The 20,408-nt window shown below is 34.2% G+C and overlaps 1 protein-coding gene across 2 annotated transcripts in view; it reads right to left on the bottom strand.

The window, feature by feature from the left end:
• Positions 1 to 3,115: 3,115 nt before the first annotated feature.
• LOC117682122 (uncharacterized) overlaps positions 3,116 to 20,408 on the bottom strand; it is a 28,441-nt gene continuing 11,148 nt past the window's right edge. The window contains exons 1-3 of one of the 2 annotated variants that reach the window (XM_034449098.2): positions 13,410 to 13,831; positions 12,178 to 12,360; positions 3,116 to 3,468 (exon numbers count right to left, since the gene is read on the bottom strand). In XM_034449098.2, coding sequence (XP_034304989.2) covers positions 3,197 to 3,468; positions 12,178 to 12,360; positions 13,410 to 13,815 — 861 coding nt within the window. In that variant the 5' untranslated portion in view covers positions 13,816 to 13,831 and the 3' untranslated portion in view covers positions 3,116 to 3,196. Of the gene's footprint in view, positions 3,469 to 12,177; positions 12,361 to 13,409; positions 13,832 to 20,408 lie in introns of those variants that run through there. The other variant, XM_066085791.1, reaches the window with a different exon arrangement.

The following is a 20,408-nucleotide window of genomic DNA, read 5'->3' as shown; positions in this document are numbered from 1 at the left end:
TGGTGCGTCCTGGTGTTTTGGTTTTCTTGCTCAGATTACCCACCTACAAGTGTTTTCGTTTTTGCATACAGTTTTCAGCGGGGGTCAGGGCGTTCTTCTTTACTTTGCCTTTGGAATTCCCTTGTGGGTAAATTGTAAAACCGATAATAAACGAAACATGTCCAGTAATTAACAATAGAACATAGGTGCAGTACTCATCACTATTCTACAGTTGAAACATTTGAATTCTTGTCAATCTGGCGGCGTGATGCATGTTAATAAGTTTCTTTCAAAGTGTTGGCTGTCGATTTTGAATCAAACATTACTAGGTATGTTGTCACACTAGCATTGTTTTTCTCCTAGATGAAATACCCGGTATTTATTTCCTAGATGATATATAGACTCTAGATTTTTATAATGAATACTTCCTTTAATACTTGCTGGTTTGTTTGTTATTTGTTGTTATTTGATGTTATTCGCGTATCAAATGTGTTTTATGTGGTGCTTTTAACTTTTGTTTTTAAATTCTATAATATAAACGTACGAAATGTTGATTAATTAGTAAACCATCCAATGTATCATATCGTAATTTAAGATTTTTTGTCAGGTACGGCGATATTAGCTGACTTTTCTTGTACAATTGGAACTTTTATCTATTATAAGATCAGTTTATTATTAAAATTAGTTTTTGTTTCTTCAATTTGGTGCCCACGTTTAATATTTCATGCTTAATTCATTTACTTTTCATAACTTATGTCCTTTAATATAACCTTTGTACATGTATATGTACATGTAATTATGTTTTACACGTATTCAATACTTTTGGATAACCTTTGTGTATGTACATGTAATTATGTTTTACATTCTATTCAATACTTTTATTTTAATAACCTTTGTACATCTTTGTTCGTAAAATAAAAGAGGCAAATTAGGTTTTTTTCTCAATATAAATCATGATAGATTTAAGGTATTACAAAGCTGACAAATGTTTTATTGAGATATACTTTTATTCATATACATGTACCAAGCATAAATGTTCATGAAAGTGTTGGATACATTTTCAGAGAGAAAACAGCACCTAAAAGCATCACAGGATTGAAATCTTCTTACTGATCTATCAAATATATAACACAGTCGTGGTTGTGTCAATATTAATCGTTGAATACCAATTTTTGTGGATTTTGGTTGAATTGATCCACTAAATTAATGTTCATTAAAAGGGCAATACTGATATCTAAAAGTTATTGTAATATAATAGGAGCATTAACCACGAATTTAACTATTCTTGACACTGATTTTTTTAAATAAAATTAAAAGAGCTCGATGGTCTTGGCCATTATCGCCATTAATATCACATGTCAAAGTTTAAAGAACATCTGATGGTTAAAGGACATATCGCATGTTTTTCAATTTTCGGAATTTTTTAAATAAAATCATTCTATATTCATTAAAAATAAAGTTTATTATCGTTTTCATAAAATAATCTGCCTATTTCGTGAGTTTGAAAGCAATGAAATTCAAATGTCGCGATATGCATATTTTCTCTCTCGATCTACCCGCCATGATGTGTGACGTCATATGCGACCTCGAGCGAGAATGTGCCGTTACCCATCTTTGTAATTGGATTAGATTTAAACGACAATTAAACTAATTATCACCTATTAAATTGCCAATAACGGGACATGATGGTGTTTTGTGCCTCCTGCGGGTGTTCTAGCCGCTAAAAATGGGAATTTGGACTGTTGGTTTTTTTTTTAATTTCCCTTACGAAAGTATGCGGAAAGGGGTCTATCCGTCGACGAGAGGATTTATAAATAAATATTCAATGCATATATTATTAATTATATGGTATATTTTTGTAATTATAGTTTCATAAATAGATCTGGCTTATTTTTCAAATAGAAAAAAATAGAAGTTTATCCACAGGAGCCTGTGTACAAAACGCAAGTTCATCGGAGAAAAATAACGAGGGGACGCCATTTTGGATACCGCCTCGCTTCATTAGCTGTTTTCTTATTGTTATTGTTAAACTATACGTTCATGTATGCGTCGGTTTTGTATAAATTGTTTCTTCATTCATAGCTCAAACTCTGCAGAAATCTTAATTTAAGTACGGTAGGTGAGATTTCTGTGAGTTTCATTTTTTTGTGGGAGAAGTAAAGGATCCAGTTGTCAATACTAAATGTTTACGCGAGAAAGAGACAAAGTTTGTTGATATACATTTATACGTAAATGGATAAAAAGATACGGATATGGGATCTTACAGAAAATTAAAGAAAACGTTCTTGCCTTCTTTTATAACATATATTTATACAATGTAATATTGAGTAAAGAACCTTAGAAAGTTGTGACCAGTTACGGCCGAAGAAACAAACTTCTTATGCACCACAGTTTTACAATAATGAACATTCTGAGTCGTAAGGAACGCCAAAAAACAAGACCATTGCAGATTTTAATAGAATAAACACTTTTAACCGATTTTTTTCAGCTATAATCCTTACTAAGTTGTGTTAACAATGTTACACATCGATCAATTTGATCGTTATTGCCGACTTTATCGTCGCTTCTCCGGCAATATCATCGTTTTTTATCCGTACTGGTGGCTCAAACATGTATGACTGAATAAAAAGATTCTTTTAATTTAGTCAGCAAAAAAATGTAAAATGTCCCATACTTTAAAAACATGCGGTCTGTCGTTTAATGTGTTGACCACCCAGGCTCCTTAATAATTGATGCCTACATAATAGCAAATATATAATTTTATAAAAAATATTATTATTTTATACTGAGTGTAATGATCACAACCTTCATATATTTACCCGCGTGCAAACCAACAAGCTTATTAATTCATTTATTGAATGTCGAGACAAAGTGCAAAATATATTGACTATTGTCATTAAAGTCAGAAAGAATTTCATTGTTTATATGTATATCCTTTTATGGATGAATAAACTAGATGACATATTATGATAAATGAAGCTATATATACATACGACTCTTTGATTGTATCTTATCCGTTTAACCAAATGTATCGTTAATAGTGCTTAAACCGTCTAGCGAACAACAATTGTTAGAAATGGGATGAATAAACTTTTTACTAGTCTATGTTCTAAATATTCTCTTATAAAGTACTATAGTATTCTGAATATTCTACTTTATTCAATGACATATAAATATCGTTGATGACACAAGAGCACGTAGTTTCAGATATAAGCAGCTAATTGATTTTCCAACCAGAAAAAGACGTTCTTCCCCATGGGTTACTCGTCATAGGCAGGTTTCCGTCTGGTATTCCGCCTCCGTTTCTGGTTCTTAGATATACATCGTCCCCTTGGTTAAGGTAAAGAACAACAGTTGTACTGCTCTGGTCTGTCTCCCCGACATGCGCGTGTTGGTAAACAGCCCCATACTCTTCATTGTTAATCACCAAGGTAACAGAATGTTGATTACCATTGTATTCTCGGATTGTCCATGTGAAGACATACAAACCTGTAATTCAAAAACAAAATACAGGATATCGCAAGTAACGATACGCCTATAACTTTGAAAATAAGTAGGATTTGATTCCTTTACAGTGCAAAAAAGTATGTAAACTTTGATGATACTAGTACCGGTAACTCGAGATAGCTCGAAGTCCATGGGACCGAGGAAAAACCTCGAGGTTTCAAGAGTTCGGAATTTTCCGGATTGACCGACGTGTTTAAAAATTAGTCTTACCGGATGTACGATTAAGCCATTTATTTAGTGGTAACTAACTTTAATGTACTAAGTTTGCCAAACATACATTAACACACCAGTAAGCATAATTTAACAGAAACTGTTGTAAAATTATCATTTTCTATATCCTTTTCGTTACGAGATACAGTACATGTAACGCGGATCCCGTGTTTTTTCCGCGCGCCGTCACGGTATAAATCGGCCAGGTGAGACAGGTATACCGCATTTTCATCACGGTAAACTCATCATCTACCTGTCCCCGCCACGGTAAAATTATCGATGGAAAAGTATCGTATACAAGCAGGAGTTATCTCCCCGAATGACAAATAAATTGCATGTTTATTTATATTTAATGACGATATTTAACCAGATTTTGACAGATTATAATCGAAATACTTGGAGTCTTTTTTACTGTTTTTTTTTTTATTTTATAGCTATTAAATAAATTATTAAAGTATTTAATTTAATACTTGTGCAGCAATTGCAAATAAAATATTTTCGATTCCATTATCATATTTTAAGAAGGTCGTTAAAATAAAAATTATCATGAAATTGTTTTAATTGCCAATAAAATTATAAATGTGTACGCAGTGGGATTGTGTTTTCTTAACAATTAATTGGTCCGCCTATTATTGTATTGTTTGTTGTTGAAGTCCATGCGTGTCAACTAATGATGAGCAAGTGATTAAAAATTAGGGCTTCCTATAATCACCAACCCGGTATTTTTAGCATGTTCGATTCATTTCTTACAAGGTCTTCTATGTGTAAAAAACATTTTTTGTGAATTCACGTTTTAGTGATTTTGTGTTGCGTTACTTTAAGTATGGCTCGTCGTTTGTAATTGCGCTAGGATTCCCACGTTCTAGTGCGTTACGTTTGCGACGACAATCTTCAAGTGTGAAGCCGTGTGTTCTTCAAGACAACAGAAGTACTGCTCCGATGCATTCTAACTATCTCCAGCTTCAAATCGTGTCGAATACGCCCCATCGTAATGCGAAAAATCAAATTAACGTGTATCTCTCTGAACTGAATTATAACAGAGCAGAGAGGAAGGAGCCTTAGAGATACTCAGAGTTGCATAAAATTATGTAATCGAAAGATATTGTGGGTATCCCTTGTCATGTTGGTCGTGATGGTGTACCAGCTACCCGCCGTGACAGAGGTTTGCGTTCGCTCGCGACCGAGCCTCTCTCTTAACAGAATAACTATATTTTTTTTTGAGAACGAAATGTTGTTAAACCGTACTCATATGTTCTGACACATTTCAAACAAATTAAGAACATGTTTTGATAGTTTTGTTGTTGATATTTCATGCCGATAAAAAACATTTAAACATTTCAGTAAATGTATTTATATTTAAATTTAATTCTCTATTTGATATAAGTAACCGTTCAAACTAAAGTAAAATTGGGCAGTATTTCATTTTCAACATCATCGGTCAATCCAGCGTATATCTGCTGCATCTTGTGGTATGTTAATTTTATATTTACTTATATATTTCTTTACTACCATGTTAGTGATTAGGGCATTTTATTTTAATAGCAAAGTTTATACTTTATCGTATGTGTGCAGTTAGATTTCTCATAGTAATTTCTAAAACTTGTGTTCAAATGTTAAATTGTTACAAAACATGTTTTTATATTATAAATGAATACTGGAGTAACGGTAGCTTATTGTCAAAGATTTCAGAAACTAAACATATCAAATGTACATGTAAAACTGTATTTTATGTCTAATGTATTATATCTTTGTTTATAGGTCAATGCTCTATTTATATATTTAATAAATTGACTGAAACCACCATCTGTCTCCTTTCTGCTCGGTTACATCATGGCACTGCGAGAAAACATATTCAAGCATTGACCACCGTAGGAATTTATTTTCCAAATATGCAGCTAAGTTTCTAATTGAAGTGAATTTTATATCGGAAAGAAATATGATTTCTTTCGTTTGAGGGACGAATTAGACAGATATCAATTTCTACTTGGTATAATAATGAATTAATTATCCAGATATATAAGGTTTTCATTCGAATACCTGTTTGTGTCACCTGGTTCTTAAGAACCGGTATATTAGCAAGGCTATATAAAGAATTGCTCAGGTGTTAAATACCAGGTTAGGACGCCACGTACAGCGGAAAGTTTAAATTTTCAGAATTGTTTTATTAAATAGATAAATCATGTGATCCAACTTTATGACATAATTATGTGTGTGTACATTTAATATGCCAAATATTAAATAGCTGCAGCGTGTCGTTGCTAATTCCACACAATGTGTTGTTATTTACTAGTATCATAGTATTCAGCTTTCATTTGGAAAGTAATGAATGGATTTAAAGGAGAACTTGTTCGACTTGCTATTGTTTCAGTGAGTAGATATCATGCCGAATGATTTCCTGTCTGTGTTAAAGCCCTAGTACTTTCCGCTTTGTGAATCGTTTTCATGAGTACTTTTGATACCATTGTAAAATTATCACCATGAAGAAAGCTGAATTGCAACACCGTGTCCATGAATTGGAAATGGAAATACTAGAAGCAAAATATAGATCGCAATCGAAACAAGTCATTGAAAAGCAAACCTTTATCCCAGAAACAAGAAAAAAAAGACATTTTGTGGCCGCCATAAATCAAAATCTGACATATCTGTTGATGATGACTGGATGGATGACATAGAAATTGCGTTTTCAGCAAGAAAATACTCAGATACTCAAAAAGTTGACTTGATATATTCACATTTAGAGGGTCAAGCAAAAGAAGAAGTCAAATTCCGACCAGATATACGACAGGATCCGCACGCCATTTTGGACTGTCCTCTTTGAACGAAATCAGCTAGAATCGGAAACTATTCGACACTATTCATACGCATTGCTGGATTTATATCAAAACGTTATCAGAAAAGACAGAAGTGTATTTCCAAATAAACACATTACGCTGTGCGAGAAGTTTGCGAATGGTCTACGGGATTCATTGTTAAGAAAAGAAGCAAAGAAGCTTTTGCGTAATGAACCTACAGACTTCCACAAGTTCCGAGACGAAATTATACTACTTAGCGAGGAAGAGGAAATGATAGACAAGGATTCCGCTAACTCAACCCATTCGAACATGATCAGTGATCAGCATAATTTAAACACCCAGCCGAGCGACTCGCCTACAACGGAACAGCTTTTGAAAATCATCGAAGCACAGTAAAAGCAGATCAACCGGTTTGATCAGAGATCGCGGAACCAGTCAGCATACAAAGGAAAACCGGAATTTTTATCGTTCACCACCTGTGTGCTATGAGTGCGGTAAAGTTGGTCATATGCAGAGAAATTGTCGTTCTAAACCAAGTGAAACAACAGCCGGGTCATCGGAAAATAAGTCACATCTATTAAAGGGAGTTCGTTAATAGATGGGGGTTTACACGACTCTTCATTTTCGTGTCGTATCATAGGACAGTGTCCAGTGATTAACATTTGTGTGATGGATTTGAATATCAGATGCCTGGTTGACACTGGTTCGATGGTTTCTGCAATAACCGAAACCTTTTATCGAAAGTATATCGAGCCGCTTGGAAAGATGGTGAACCCAACATGTCATTTAAATGCTGCTAACGGACTAGGTATTCCTTACATTAGTTATATTGAGCTTGACGTAAATTATAACGGGAAAATCATACCTCAACGTGGATTCCTAATAGTGAAAGACTCGAGTGATGACACCACGCGTAAACGTAAAGAATCTGTTCCCGGAATAATTGGAATGAATATTCTTGGTGCCTGCACGGACATTTTAGGTGATGTTCGTAGAGACGGAAATTTAAGTGAAGTTTTTGTGACATGTAATTTAAAACAGAAGTCTCTTTGTAGGTTTGCCAGAATATTCGGAACTGTACCAATGGCATTCCTGCAAATACCGCCATTATTATTCCATGTACCGGACCGCATGTTAAGGGCGATGTTATTGTGAATCCTTTGACCAATGGTGCCCATTTACATAGGAATTTCCGTACTGTGAATACTTGTGTCAACATTCATAACGGTCGTATGTGGGTTCGTGCAGCTAACATTGGTGATGAAGATATTTATCTTAAACCACGCAGTATGATAGGTACAGTGTCTCTATGTGATGTTAAAGGTGATAATTCAGATATTGGCTTTAATCGCGTGGGGAACACTGAAGAGATCTTCATTCAACCAAGTCATGCAATCAACGAAATTACTTTCTCTGAGACACTGTTTGATTTACCTGAAGATATATTTCAACTTGACTGTAGTGAAGAAGAGAAGTTCTTGATCACATCTTTATTCCGAAAGCACAGAGAAGTCTTCTCGAAGGATGATGACGATATTGGATGTACAAATACACTTACACATCAGATTCGCCTCACGGACAACAAGCCTATCGCTCAACAGTACCGACGAATTCCTCCGTCCCAGTTTCAAGACGTCAAACAGCATATACGCAAGTTACTGAAGAATGATGTCATTCGCGAAAGTACCAGTCCGTTTGCTTCACCGATAGTGCTAGTTCGCAAGAAGGATAACACTTTACGTCTTTGTGTGGATTACCGCAAACTGAATGAGAAGACCATCAAAGATAAATTTCCGTTACCAAGAGTAGAAGAAACATTTTATGTTTTACACGGATCGTCTATGTTCTCAACTATGGACCTTACCTCGGGCTATAACCAAATAGCAGTTGCCGACGATGACAAAGAGAAAACTGCGTTTACCACCCCATTCGGACTTTCTGAGTTTAAAAAAATGCCGTTAGGACTTACCAACGCACCTGCAACATTCTAGCGACTAATGCAGCATTGTTTCAGAGAGGAAGTGTTCAATATCTTATTAGTGTTCTTGGATGATATCATAGTGTATTCCAAAACATTGCGTGAACAAATAGACCGTCTCGACAAAGTGTTTCATATTCTTCGCAAGCATGGATTAAAATTGAAAATGCGCAAGTGCAAATTTTTCAGTCATCTGTGAAATACCTAGGTCGTATAGTGAGTAAAAATGGAATATCCACCGACAATGAAAAGATCAAGTGTATCGAAAATTGGAAACTACCCGAAACAGTCAAAGAGCTTAAATCATTTCTCGGATTTGCGGGATATTACCGGCGATTTATTCGAAGCTTTTAGCAGATTGCAGAACCTTTATTTGAACTTTCCAAGAACCACGGGAATCATCCGAAAACAAAGTTTGGTGATAAATGGAACAGTGAATGCCAGAATTCGTTTGAGAAGTTAAAGACTGTCTTATCAACTGCGCCGCTACTGGGATACGCCGATTTTACTATTCCGTTTATTGTGGAAACTGACGCCAGTGCGCATGGACTCGGTGCTGTGTTATCTCAGAATCAGAGTGGACGTATTGTTGTTATTGCGTACGCCAGTAGAACTCTTAGACCAAATGAAAGATCCGCAAAGAACATGAGCAGTCTCAAATTGGAATTACTAGCCCTCAAGTGGAGTGTTACAGAAAAATTCAGGGATTATTTACTGGGAAATAAGTTTGTAGTACTGACAGATAACAATCCTCTGAAATATCTATCTACAGCAAAGCTTGGAGCATACGAACAAAAATGGGCAGCACAAATCGCTGATTTCGATTTCGAAATAAAATACAGACCAGGCAAAGAGAACACCAACGCTGATACTAGGGACATCATTAGTGAATGTATTCATGGATCCATGATTCCACCAGAAATTAAAGTTGCACAGTCTTCGGCGATATTCATTGAAGCTACGGACGTGTCAAGTGCAGAGACTTTCCCTACTTATTCCAATTGTGATTTGAAAGACATGCAGTTGAATGACAGAGTGATAAGTAGATGTGTTGAATTTGTGAAATCAAAGACTGTCCCAAAACAAAATTTTCTAAAGAAACAGGGTAAGAGAACTCAAGTGTTATTACGGCAGTTAAAACACATGGACTTCATCGATGGTGTTATTCTCAGAAAGATCAACGATCCGAAATTAGGTGACCTCAATCAGTTATTACTTCCGGAGTGTCTAAAGGACATCGTTCTCGAAAGTCTACACGATCAAAATGGACATCAAGGCATAGAAAGAACATTTAATTTGATTAGACAACGATGTTATTGGCCAAATTTTTCCTACTAGAAAAAGCACAAGGGTACGAAAATGTTTTGGTTATAACAGATGTATTTCTAAGTGGACAATAGCTGCACCTACACGTGACCAGACAGCCCAAACTGTAGCTCGAATATTAGTGAATGAATTATTCTTTAAATTTGGAGTGTGCAAAAGAATTCATTCCGATCAAGGAAGGTGTTTCGAGGCAGAAATTATTCAGCAACTGAGTACCATATACCGCATCAAGAAATCAAGAACAACTGCATACCACCCTCAAGGCAACGGTCAATGTGAACGGTTTAACAGAACACTCCATGATCTACTTCGATCTCTACCCCCAGCGAGAAAACGGAAATGGCCGGAATACATCAGAGAACATGTGTTTTCATATAATGTGACGCCGCATGCATCCACCGGATATTCGCCATATGTCCTTATGTACGGACGCGACCCATACCTACCTGTAGATTTCCTACTCGGGAGGGGCAACGCTACTTCAACAACCGATCTAAACATGCGTACGGTCGGACCAAAGCAGAAATCCAAAGCAATGAAGATAACCGGAAGAGAAGACACGAAGCGGGAAAAGTTGACAGTAAATTACAGATTGGTGATCGGGTGTATCTACGCAACAGAGGAATCAAAGGACGCGACAAGATTCAGGATAAGTGGCGAACGGAAGTGTACGTCATAATCGGAAAACCATATCCGTCAGTGTATAGTGTAAAGTTAGAAACCAGTGATTCCGTAATTAAAAATGTGAACAGACTGGGGTTCCAGCGTGTATTCATATTTTTCATGCATTTGCTAAAATGAACTTTTGTGTTTTTTAATTTTTGTGGTTTATATATTTTGTGGTTTCTATATATATTTATTAAAATGATAAATCTATAATCTGAGGACAGATTAACAATTTTCCGGGGGAGTATGTGATAGTATTAAACATATTTCTATATGTATTCGTTTTATTTATTTTATTATCCGTTTTTGTTAAACACAGTCTTAAATTTTAAATAACCGCCAGTTACACTGCGCAACTGGATTGAGTTGGCTGAGTAAAGTCTTTCGTTTTTCATTGGTTCTTTAATTTCATTGGTCTTTCTTATTTTCATTATCCAATAAATTTAATTCTCTATTTGATATAAGTAAAATTAGGTAGTATTTCATTTTCAACATCATCGGTCAATCCAGTGTATATCTGCTGCATCTTGTGGTATGTTAATATTATATTTACTTATATATTTCTTTACTTCCATGTTAGTGATAAGGGCATTTTATTTTAATTGCAGAGTTTATACGTTATCGTATTTTTGCAGTTAAACTTGTCATAGTAATTTCTAAAATTTGTTTGTAAGTTCAAATGTTAAATTGTTACAAAACATGTTTTTATATTATAAATGAATACTGGAGTAACGGTAGCTTATTGTCAAAGATTTCAGAAACTAAACATATCAAATGTACATGTAAAACTGTATTTTATGTCTAATGTATTATTTCTTTGTTTATAGGTCAATGCTCTATTTATATATTTAATAAATTGACTGAAACCACCATCTGCCTCTTTTCTGCTCGGTTACATGTATACACAAGAATGCATACTGACATAACACGTTATGATGCAATGTGCTATAACGCAGCACTAACTTTATATATGAATGATAATTTTATTATTGAATGGAAAAATAGATTTGTTAGTTGATTCTCGACATTTGTTCATTTCTGAATTTAAAACATACACATGTACATGTATTGACAGTTTACAGCGCCATGCGTGTCAACTTATATAATGAGAAGATAGATGAAATTGCTCTGCACTGATACAAGTTCATCTAATGAAAATATTTAATTTTAAGATTGTTATAAAAACAGGATTAACAACTATTAGAAATAATAACTGAAATAAGTACGTCAAATACAAAGATATTTGTTCTTATTTACACATCACAAAATTCAACAGCGTAATAATCATGTTATGTTGTAATTCGAATGTAGTTACCAATTTCATGAAATTCTATTTCATAAATATAATTTATTAATTTTATATTAATATGAACCACACTTTATTTACAATGCAGCTGTTATGCTTAAATCTGAAGTCGCATATTTGACGTGGATTTTCGCGCACCCGCATTGCCTGTAATGTACAGTACAGGTAAAGTAACAACAACAAGCAGTAGCAGAAATAACGGGAAATCACACCGTCGCGGTGTCATCACGGTCGCAGACCATACTGCGGTCAAAAACCGCGATGGTGTATCGCGGGAACGATAAAAATACCGTGACTGTAACGCGGGCCAATACGGGATCTGCGTTGCCTGTACTGTATTACGGTTACTTTTTGTGTAAAATGTATGGAGGATGCTTAAACAATGCATCAATCACAGTTGTGTGTACATGTACCTGATGATGGAACCATAAATACTCCAGTACTATGGTGGAAACTGTTTCCAATGTTAGTTTTCACAGTATCAAAGACTAGGACATGATGATTGTTGGTATATGCCACTGATGTTGACATGTAAGCATAGAAAGCAACAGCGTTTTGAACAGGCGACCCTGGGGTAGTTTGGGATAAAAGCCGTTCTGCAAAACAAAGAAACCAATTTAATTAGATATCAAGAACCGAAAGTTGAAGTATAATTTTCTGAAAGGTTTCTATCGTCGACCGTCTGTCTTTATCCCTATCTGTCCGTCCATCTGTATGTTTACTTTTTCGTTTACGACTTTCTCCTGAACCACTTGCTTTAAGAGTTTCACTGAATAAAAAAATATTCGAACACGGAGACTAGAACGTAGAAGAAAGCTTATATGTAGAAGTTTATTAATAAGTTTTCTTTATACCATCAAAAATGTAAATGTCAGAAAAAGACGAAATTTTCCTTTTACGTAGGAAAAAGTACAACGGGGTATGGGGGTCTGATAAATTTACGGAGAGTTACATAGAAAGATAAAGAAAAAATAATCTAACAAAAAATGAAGCCTGAGATAAATATTTCATTTTTGGATGTCAGTAAGTACGAATTTATTCAGTACTTTGAAGCTGGTATTCCTGAACGACAGAGACGGAGCTCAATAAGAATCAAATGGAGTCGGGGGAAAACGTGCAAAATATTTGTAGACAATAGGCTAATATATAATGAAAGTTTTGTAAGAACAAAAACAAACACCTTCTCCTTCTTGTTTGTTTTAGATATACGATAAGAAAAGTAATTTTTTTATTTGAATCAAAGTAGGATATTGTAACTTAGGTGAACTATGTGGCCCATGGGCCTCTTGTTCTTGGGTCCATCATTAATTTGACTTATGATAGGTTACTCTACAACACTGATATTTCGCTGCAATATTCGCCTCTACTTTGGGATTCTATGCATAATAACCCCATATATTCATATTCCTACAAATAATCGATTTGAGAGATAAGATGTGATAATCATGAAATGTTTCTGTGTGTCATTACATTTTAAAAATAAACATAGATTTAATTGTTGGTATATTTTGTACTGTTTTCATGAATTTGCTGTTATACATAAATGCAATATATAGAATTGAAATCCATTAATTTAAGCACTCATGAACATGCATGACGGTGTCTGCATAATATCTAGAAGAGATAGAATCTTACACAATCTTACTATTTCTTTGGTCTTCAGCCAGCAATCCTTCGTGTGAACTTTCCTGATAGCCCCGTATGACCCTTGAGTTTTCATATACCGGCATGTGATGTTCCCCGACGTTTTCACTTTTTTGGTTTACTAAACCAGTCCGTTTGAAACTCCAATTCCGAGATTTATTTTTAAGATCTTGATTCTCTGACAAAAGCTTTTCAATGAGCACCTGTTGTTTTTCTATTGTCTTTTGTTGGTCTTCTGCCGTTTTCTGCAGTGACTTAATCTCTGAAGAATGAAGGCGGCAAACATCCTGGAGACTTACCACCACACTTTTCAGATTCTCCACTTCACGCCGCAGAGTCTCCACCTCTGGGTCGCCGCTCACCACAACCAAAACTATTGCGGAACAGACAACCGCCACCAAATTCATTTTCCTTTGAGTCACGTTCGCGTGGCCCAGAACTTCTGATAGCATATATAGTGCTTGGCTAGTAGATACAAATGTAGTAGATAAGGCAAAAGGGAATATGAGGGAGAAAGTCTTTGATGCCCGAAACATAAATAGAGTTTTATTGAAATTTGCTTAAAGATAGATTAAAACATATGTACTATTTATTTAGATTTATATAAATTGTCTAAGAGCATGTTTTTACTATGATGTGCAAAATAATATATGAACAGTGACATATGTGTTACTGGCTGCGTTCTATTTTTCCTACTGTTGAATATGAGGAAAAAAATGAAGAATTTTCCATGTTTTTGAAAAATGGCGGGAAATGAATTCATAAAAGCACAAGGAAAGAACGATTTTATATACTTAGTTAAATTTAAAATTCGTTTACATGCATACTATTGCTGTATGCTGAGAGGAACTATAGTTCTAAGTTGTTAGAACTTGTTTCCGATCCATCTGATTAATGTCAATAAAATATGTTCAACCCAATGTTGTACAATTTGTAAATTTTCTGTAATTTACAAATTTAGCTTTTTATGTTTTGTATAAGTATCAGTATGAAATGAAAATATTTTAAAATTTGTAAAAACAAGAGGCACAAATCCTATCGAATATCATCCTATTTTGTTAAGATGTTTGATATTAGCACAATACTATTCACATCTTGCTTATTTTTCAAATTTTTTTTGGCAATCAGAAACGATTGAGTATTGAAACAGTACTTTATCCAGTAATTTTAACTAGTAATTTTAACTAGTACATGTAATTGCAATTACCAAACGTTTCAGCGTGTTTTCTATAAAAGAAAATCTGTTTAAGGTCTGACCAAATCAGAAAAAGAATAATTTCAACGTTTCTTTTTGAAAAATATTGAAAGTAACAATATTGTTTAAGTATTTTCTCAAATACTACCAGCGAAACTGTTACAGCAAGCATCGATTCACAATGCACATGTTATAGAAGTGGTTTGAAATACTGGATGTGTTTTGTTTTGGTTACAGTATCATTTAAATGAAATGTTTTTAATGTAGGGATACCTTTTGAAATGATAATCTAACTGTAGACTAAGCTTTTAATAAAATCATACTAGACAATCAATGGGGAAGCTTCTTTTTTCTTCGAAACACGATACTTTGGAGTGACTAAGCCTACTAGTATATGCGATATGTCATTTGATATATTTTGTCTGAAAAAGGTGATAACTAAGTGTAAGTAATTTACTTAGATGTAGTACGACAAAGGGTTTTTCACGTAGAACTTTAATGATTCACGTTATCTTCATTAGGAAAGAAATTGACACTCATAGTGACATTTCGCTGACTGAGTGTCCGGTCGGAGAGACTCTTTCTTTGTGAATACGACACGCATTGGTAAAAGAGTGTTAGAATGACGCTAATGTCCCAAAAGATGCGCAATTGTAATGCAAGACAAGTCATGAAAAGGACAATACCAACAAAACATTAAACAAAAACAAATAACAACAACGCGAGAGAAAATGACTAGGACCGAGATGTATCGGTCAAAACACATTTTAAAAATGAATCTATTTTGTACAAATTTATTTTTAGACTATAAACAACTATCTATTATTTCTCATTTAATTCAGAAAAAATGGAAAATTTAAAATTAAAATTAAAAACTATTGTAAAATGAAAATGATGTGAAGTGGCAGGCATGCAGATAATGTCTAAGATGTAATGATCTTACGTATTGCGATGCCAAAGGAGGCATTGTTATCGATTATGTACTGGGAACTCCGGGCATTCTAAGTTTAAGGGTCATACATGTAGCTTAACTTCTTTTTTTATTTTTTTTTATTTCAAGGTGGAATAACACATCATTACAAAATGGCTGTCCGCTGATCGAAACGACATTTCCTTTTATTAAAAGGATTTTATGGATTGATGTATGTAACTTACTCCATAGGCGAGTGGATAAAGTGTCGGACTTGTGATCAGTACATCCCGAGTTTGAATCTCGGAGGAGCTTTTGTTGTTACTTACTGGAATAATTATTTAGATATTCAGTTTGTATCCCCAAACTGCAATTTTTTTGCTTATTTGACATTTATACAGTTTATTTATCATTTTATCTTTCATTGAAAAATATTCCGGTTAATTTGAGTGACTTTTTCCGGGGTGTTATTCCACCTTAACCATTATATTCTGGTCAATAATCAATTCACATTGAACTGAGAATGGGTTTGAATTTCATATTGAATTTCAGAAGGAAATGTATTCAACAGACATGATTAATGTATATCGCTGGAGGTAAGATTTAGATCTTTAAGTAGATTAAATTGTCACTTCCGCACAATGTACTTAGATTAAAGGAATATTTAAATTTGATTTATCTATTAACACAGGGTTTGAAAAATGTGTCAAGACTTTTGTGAATGAATTAGCGTTTCTGATGTCTGACTTTTATAAGCTGCCCAGTCCCTGTTAGACAAATAGATAATGAGATCGACTATGGGCGACGGAAAGGGTAAAAAAAAAAAGACGTTAACGCAAAACGAACAACTTATTTTATAATAAAACAAGCTAAAATACAAAACAGACCAGCTTAAAACAAAACCTACAGCCTCTTTTGCGAAATCAACAGATACTGATGCGAATCATATGATCACCGATGCAAAACCAAAAGTCATGCACTGAATTATCACTAGATGGAGTGCAAAGAGGTATCAGGAGTAATCGTATCCTGAAGAAAACGTATGAATAAATAAGGGTGCGTTTTCTCCGAGAGAAAAATCGGAGAAATTGGAGGAAACGAAAAAAGAATTATAATAGTTAAAAAAAACCTGTACTAAAGTAATAAAAAGTACCTTAAAATCCTGATCCGTGGGGGGGGGGGGAAGAGAGAGAGAAATATCGTAATTTACACCAGTACCTATATTAACCTCAATTTCACCATTGATTTCCTTCCTTTCACTTCAGTTTCTTATTATGGACTGGCCAACTTCACGCCCATTAACTTTTTTACCTGTAAATTTAAGAAGAATGCTTGTTTTAATGTTTCTAATAATTTAATGTTTTTCAGTGTAATTCTTTTTATAATGAAGTGATTTATTTATTTGGAATTTGAAAAGAGGGTTTATGTTGAAACACTTATAGATTCTTTAAAATACATGTACCATTGGAGTAATCATTGCTTAGCCAGCTAGTTATATCACTCTACTTAATTTTAAACAAAGCGTTTTTCTTTTTCCAGTCTTATACGTTTTACACCAAGTTGCTGAATATCATATGTTTTGGAAGGTAAAATGAGTGATAGGAGACGTTCTTCCTGTAATCAAATAAATCATGTACTGGTAATTGACCTGTATCTTTGGTTAACCCCCACCCCAGTCCTCATCCCCTTTCAAAAAGACGGTAAGTAAGATTCTCTAGTGTTAATGAGTCATCATTCTATCAACAAATTAGAAATTCCATTTCAGAATTTGTGATTTAAACGCATTTTTTCAAAGTGCATAAATTGTCTCGATACTAAAAAATGTTGATGTACCTTCATAACGCGTTTTGAAAAAAATTTTCAAAGTGCGTTGGTCAAGTTCTAAATCTAATGCACTTTGAAACAATTTTTCAAAGTGCGTCATTTTTTCAAAGTGCATTGCCACACCGCCGTACATGGCCGACCAAGGTTTAATGCTGAAAGTAAGCGATTGTAGAATATTTTATCATAAAGCGCCAGCTGACTTTGACAAAAAAAACATAAATTTTCAAAATCAAGTAAAATTCAATACAAAATATTTGAAAGAAATACCAATAAAAAATGTCATAATGAAGGTGATTTGTTAGAATAAGTGGTATAACTTCTCGGGTGAAAATTGAATTAAATAATACAATAAATGGTATTGTTGTTCCGTCCGCATTTTTAAACAAGATTGTCCTTTTTTCAAACAGCATTTTATAGTGCATCAAAATAGATATAAAAAGTGATTTGACAACAGGCATGCAGTTCCTATATAAATCTTCTTCACAAGGAATAATGTTAGAAATGATTTACATGTCACAATTAAAGAATATATTTAACGCGTGTGAAATTTATTGTAATGTTACATTGAAATAATTTATTTCCTCTTTCATGGTAGTTTTTTTTTTTTTCGATTTTTTTTGTGTGGGGGGGGGGGGGGTTGTTGTTGTTGTTTTTTTTTTTTTGTTGAAGAATTTTAATTGACGACAAGCATTTCCTCGTCATAAACATAATCGAGAACAAAATCTTTTTTTTCCGCTTTTTAGTAGGGATTGTTTTTTTTTAAACCAAACCCTTTCATATGTTATGTGCTCTACAATACTGCTTTGTTGTCACGTGAAAAATCGTGCTTATTCATTATTTCATTTGATAACCTTTCAGTTTTCATAGAAGGTTATCAGTTCTTTGTCGGAAGTCTATATTTTGCAGTCGCCCAAAGCATCGACCTAATAATCAAAGCTTTATTCGGTTGATGCTCCGTTATGGCCTCGAGCAATCTGGCGTTCAAATGCATTGTAAGGCCATCTCTTTTGCTTCGTCATAATGCTATAAACACCGAAAAATTGTTGCAATTGCTAGTAGCTCGATATACAAAACACATTTTAACGCGGTCGAATACATGTAGCTATTTATGTTAATAAATAGACAATTCGCTTGTACAAGCGATATTTAGACTCGGGTCTAAAGCGCAAAGAAGCAAGCATCGCCTTTTTAGTCCATCACGTTTTCTATTCCCCTGGCCCAAACATTGCTTATATTTCGTAGTTTATTTAGTTATTTAGCTCGATCATGCGCAGATCTACAATGTAGGGATGTTGGGGAGGAGGGGGGTTGTTGTAAAAGATCAGTATTAGCTCTGTGTTACAGAATTAATTTCCACAGCAACCCACATAAGTCTTGTTACACGGTTTTCATTTATAATCAATATTTTGTCTTTTTAGAATAGATGAATTACAATAGTAACGTTCTCTTTTATTTTAGGTTCCCTATTCTGGAACAACTTACAGGTATTGAGCAACCATCTATATATTTATAGTTTCAATTGCAACTCTACCCTAGTGATATTTGTTTGGTAAAACGATTTAAATTGAAACCATATTGGAATTATTATATACTACACATTCAGCTAGTTAGAAGGAGTGTATGAAGAAATACAACGAACGGTAACTCCGAAATAAGAAATAATAAAAATTTAGCGACTCGTTGTAAATTTTAAAATATACCAGTGAATTGCACGCATTAGCTAGAATTTTTGGCTGGGGTTGGGTGGATTTAGAGACATAACTTTTAATTTTTTTTTTTTCAAAACAAATAGTGATATACTAGTAAATTATTGCACCTTTTCGAAGTAACTTGTAAAACAACCGTAGGCCCCAGGAAGTCCATCCTAATTTTTCAGACCAGGAGCTACAGACCTGCAACTATGACTTGTCAAAAGCACGTCCATCCGCCTCCTGGTCATTTTTTTTTCGCAAAAAGAGCTTTTATCTCAATAATGTAGCATGTTCATCTGTTTTGAATAATAAATATGGCATTATGTTGAAAAAAGAAAATTGAATGAAAGTGTTAATTTTCGCCAGTAGCTCTTAGTGTTTATGACAAGGCATATTAATGAATAAATTTTAAAAGCTTGACACAGGTCTATGACATCAAGCGACCACCATCCAAACTAATAAGTTAAATTAAAATCTGACTAGGTTATTAAAGGCTTTTCGACATGGAATAGTATTGTTTATATTTATACTAGACTTTATTTTAACCTGTGAACCCACATTTTTATCAGAGAGGATTAACAATGGAAAAGGAGATAATTGATTAAAGTATTGCCCATACCAGGCCCATTCCACCACTCTTTCTATCTCCAAAAGATTTTTTCCATTTTACTTTTTTTACTAGGTGGAGACCATTGAAGATGCTCAGTGCCTATACCCTGCCCCCCCCCCTCTCAGGATATTTTTTTTATATAGCTTAAAATAGTAAATATTTGTGCGTATGTGGGACATTTTCTACTTTTCCGCCAGACTTTCATTAGTTAAAAAACAACTTTTGAAACTACAATGTGGTCCAAACACTTTTGAAGTAAGTGGCTACGCCACAGCAAATAGCATTTTCGAGAAAGAATGCGGGATACATAGCTACAAGTCTGTAGCTCCCGAAATTGCATAAAGAATCGAATAGTTCAAATTGTTTTACAGAATTTCGTATGATTAATGTTATTCAGTCCAAAACTAGCCTACGTTTTTGTGCGCAATAAATATACATTTTTTTTAAATGGATGGCACTGTATCTCCCAGGTCGTCCATCCCAATTTTTTCAGACCGGGAGCTCCAGACCTGCAGCTACGGTATGCAGGGATTGATTCATGATTTAATGTACGTTTTATTATTTGTTTTAAATGTAAAACACAAAGTAGTTCTATAATATGAATCTAACACCCCCAACCCCAATCCCACGAGTTTCCAAAGGTTAATTGAACATGAATCAAAAAACACCGCTGGTGCACTGTCCAAGCTACTGTGGTTTCATCAATATTCGTTGAATACCAATTTTAGTGGATTTCGTCGATTAGTTGATGCACGAAATTAAATGTTCAT

The sequence above is a fragment of the Magallana gigas genome, chromosome 5 (genome assembly GCF_963853765.1).
Source record: "Magallana gigas chromosome 5, xbMagGiga1.1, whole genome shotgun sequence".
Taxonomy (NCBI): domain Eukaryota; kingdom Metazoa; phylum Mollusca; class Bivalvia; order Ostreida; family Ostreidae; genus Magallana; species Magallana gigas.
This window is presented reverse-complemented; position numbering and strand designations above follow the sequence as displayed.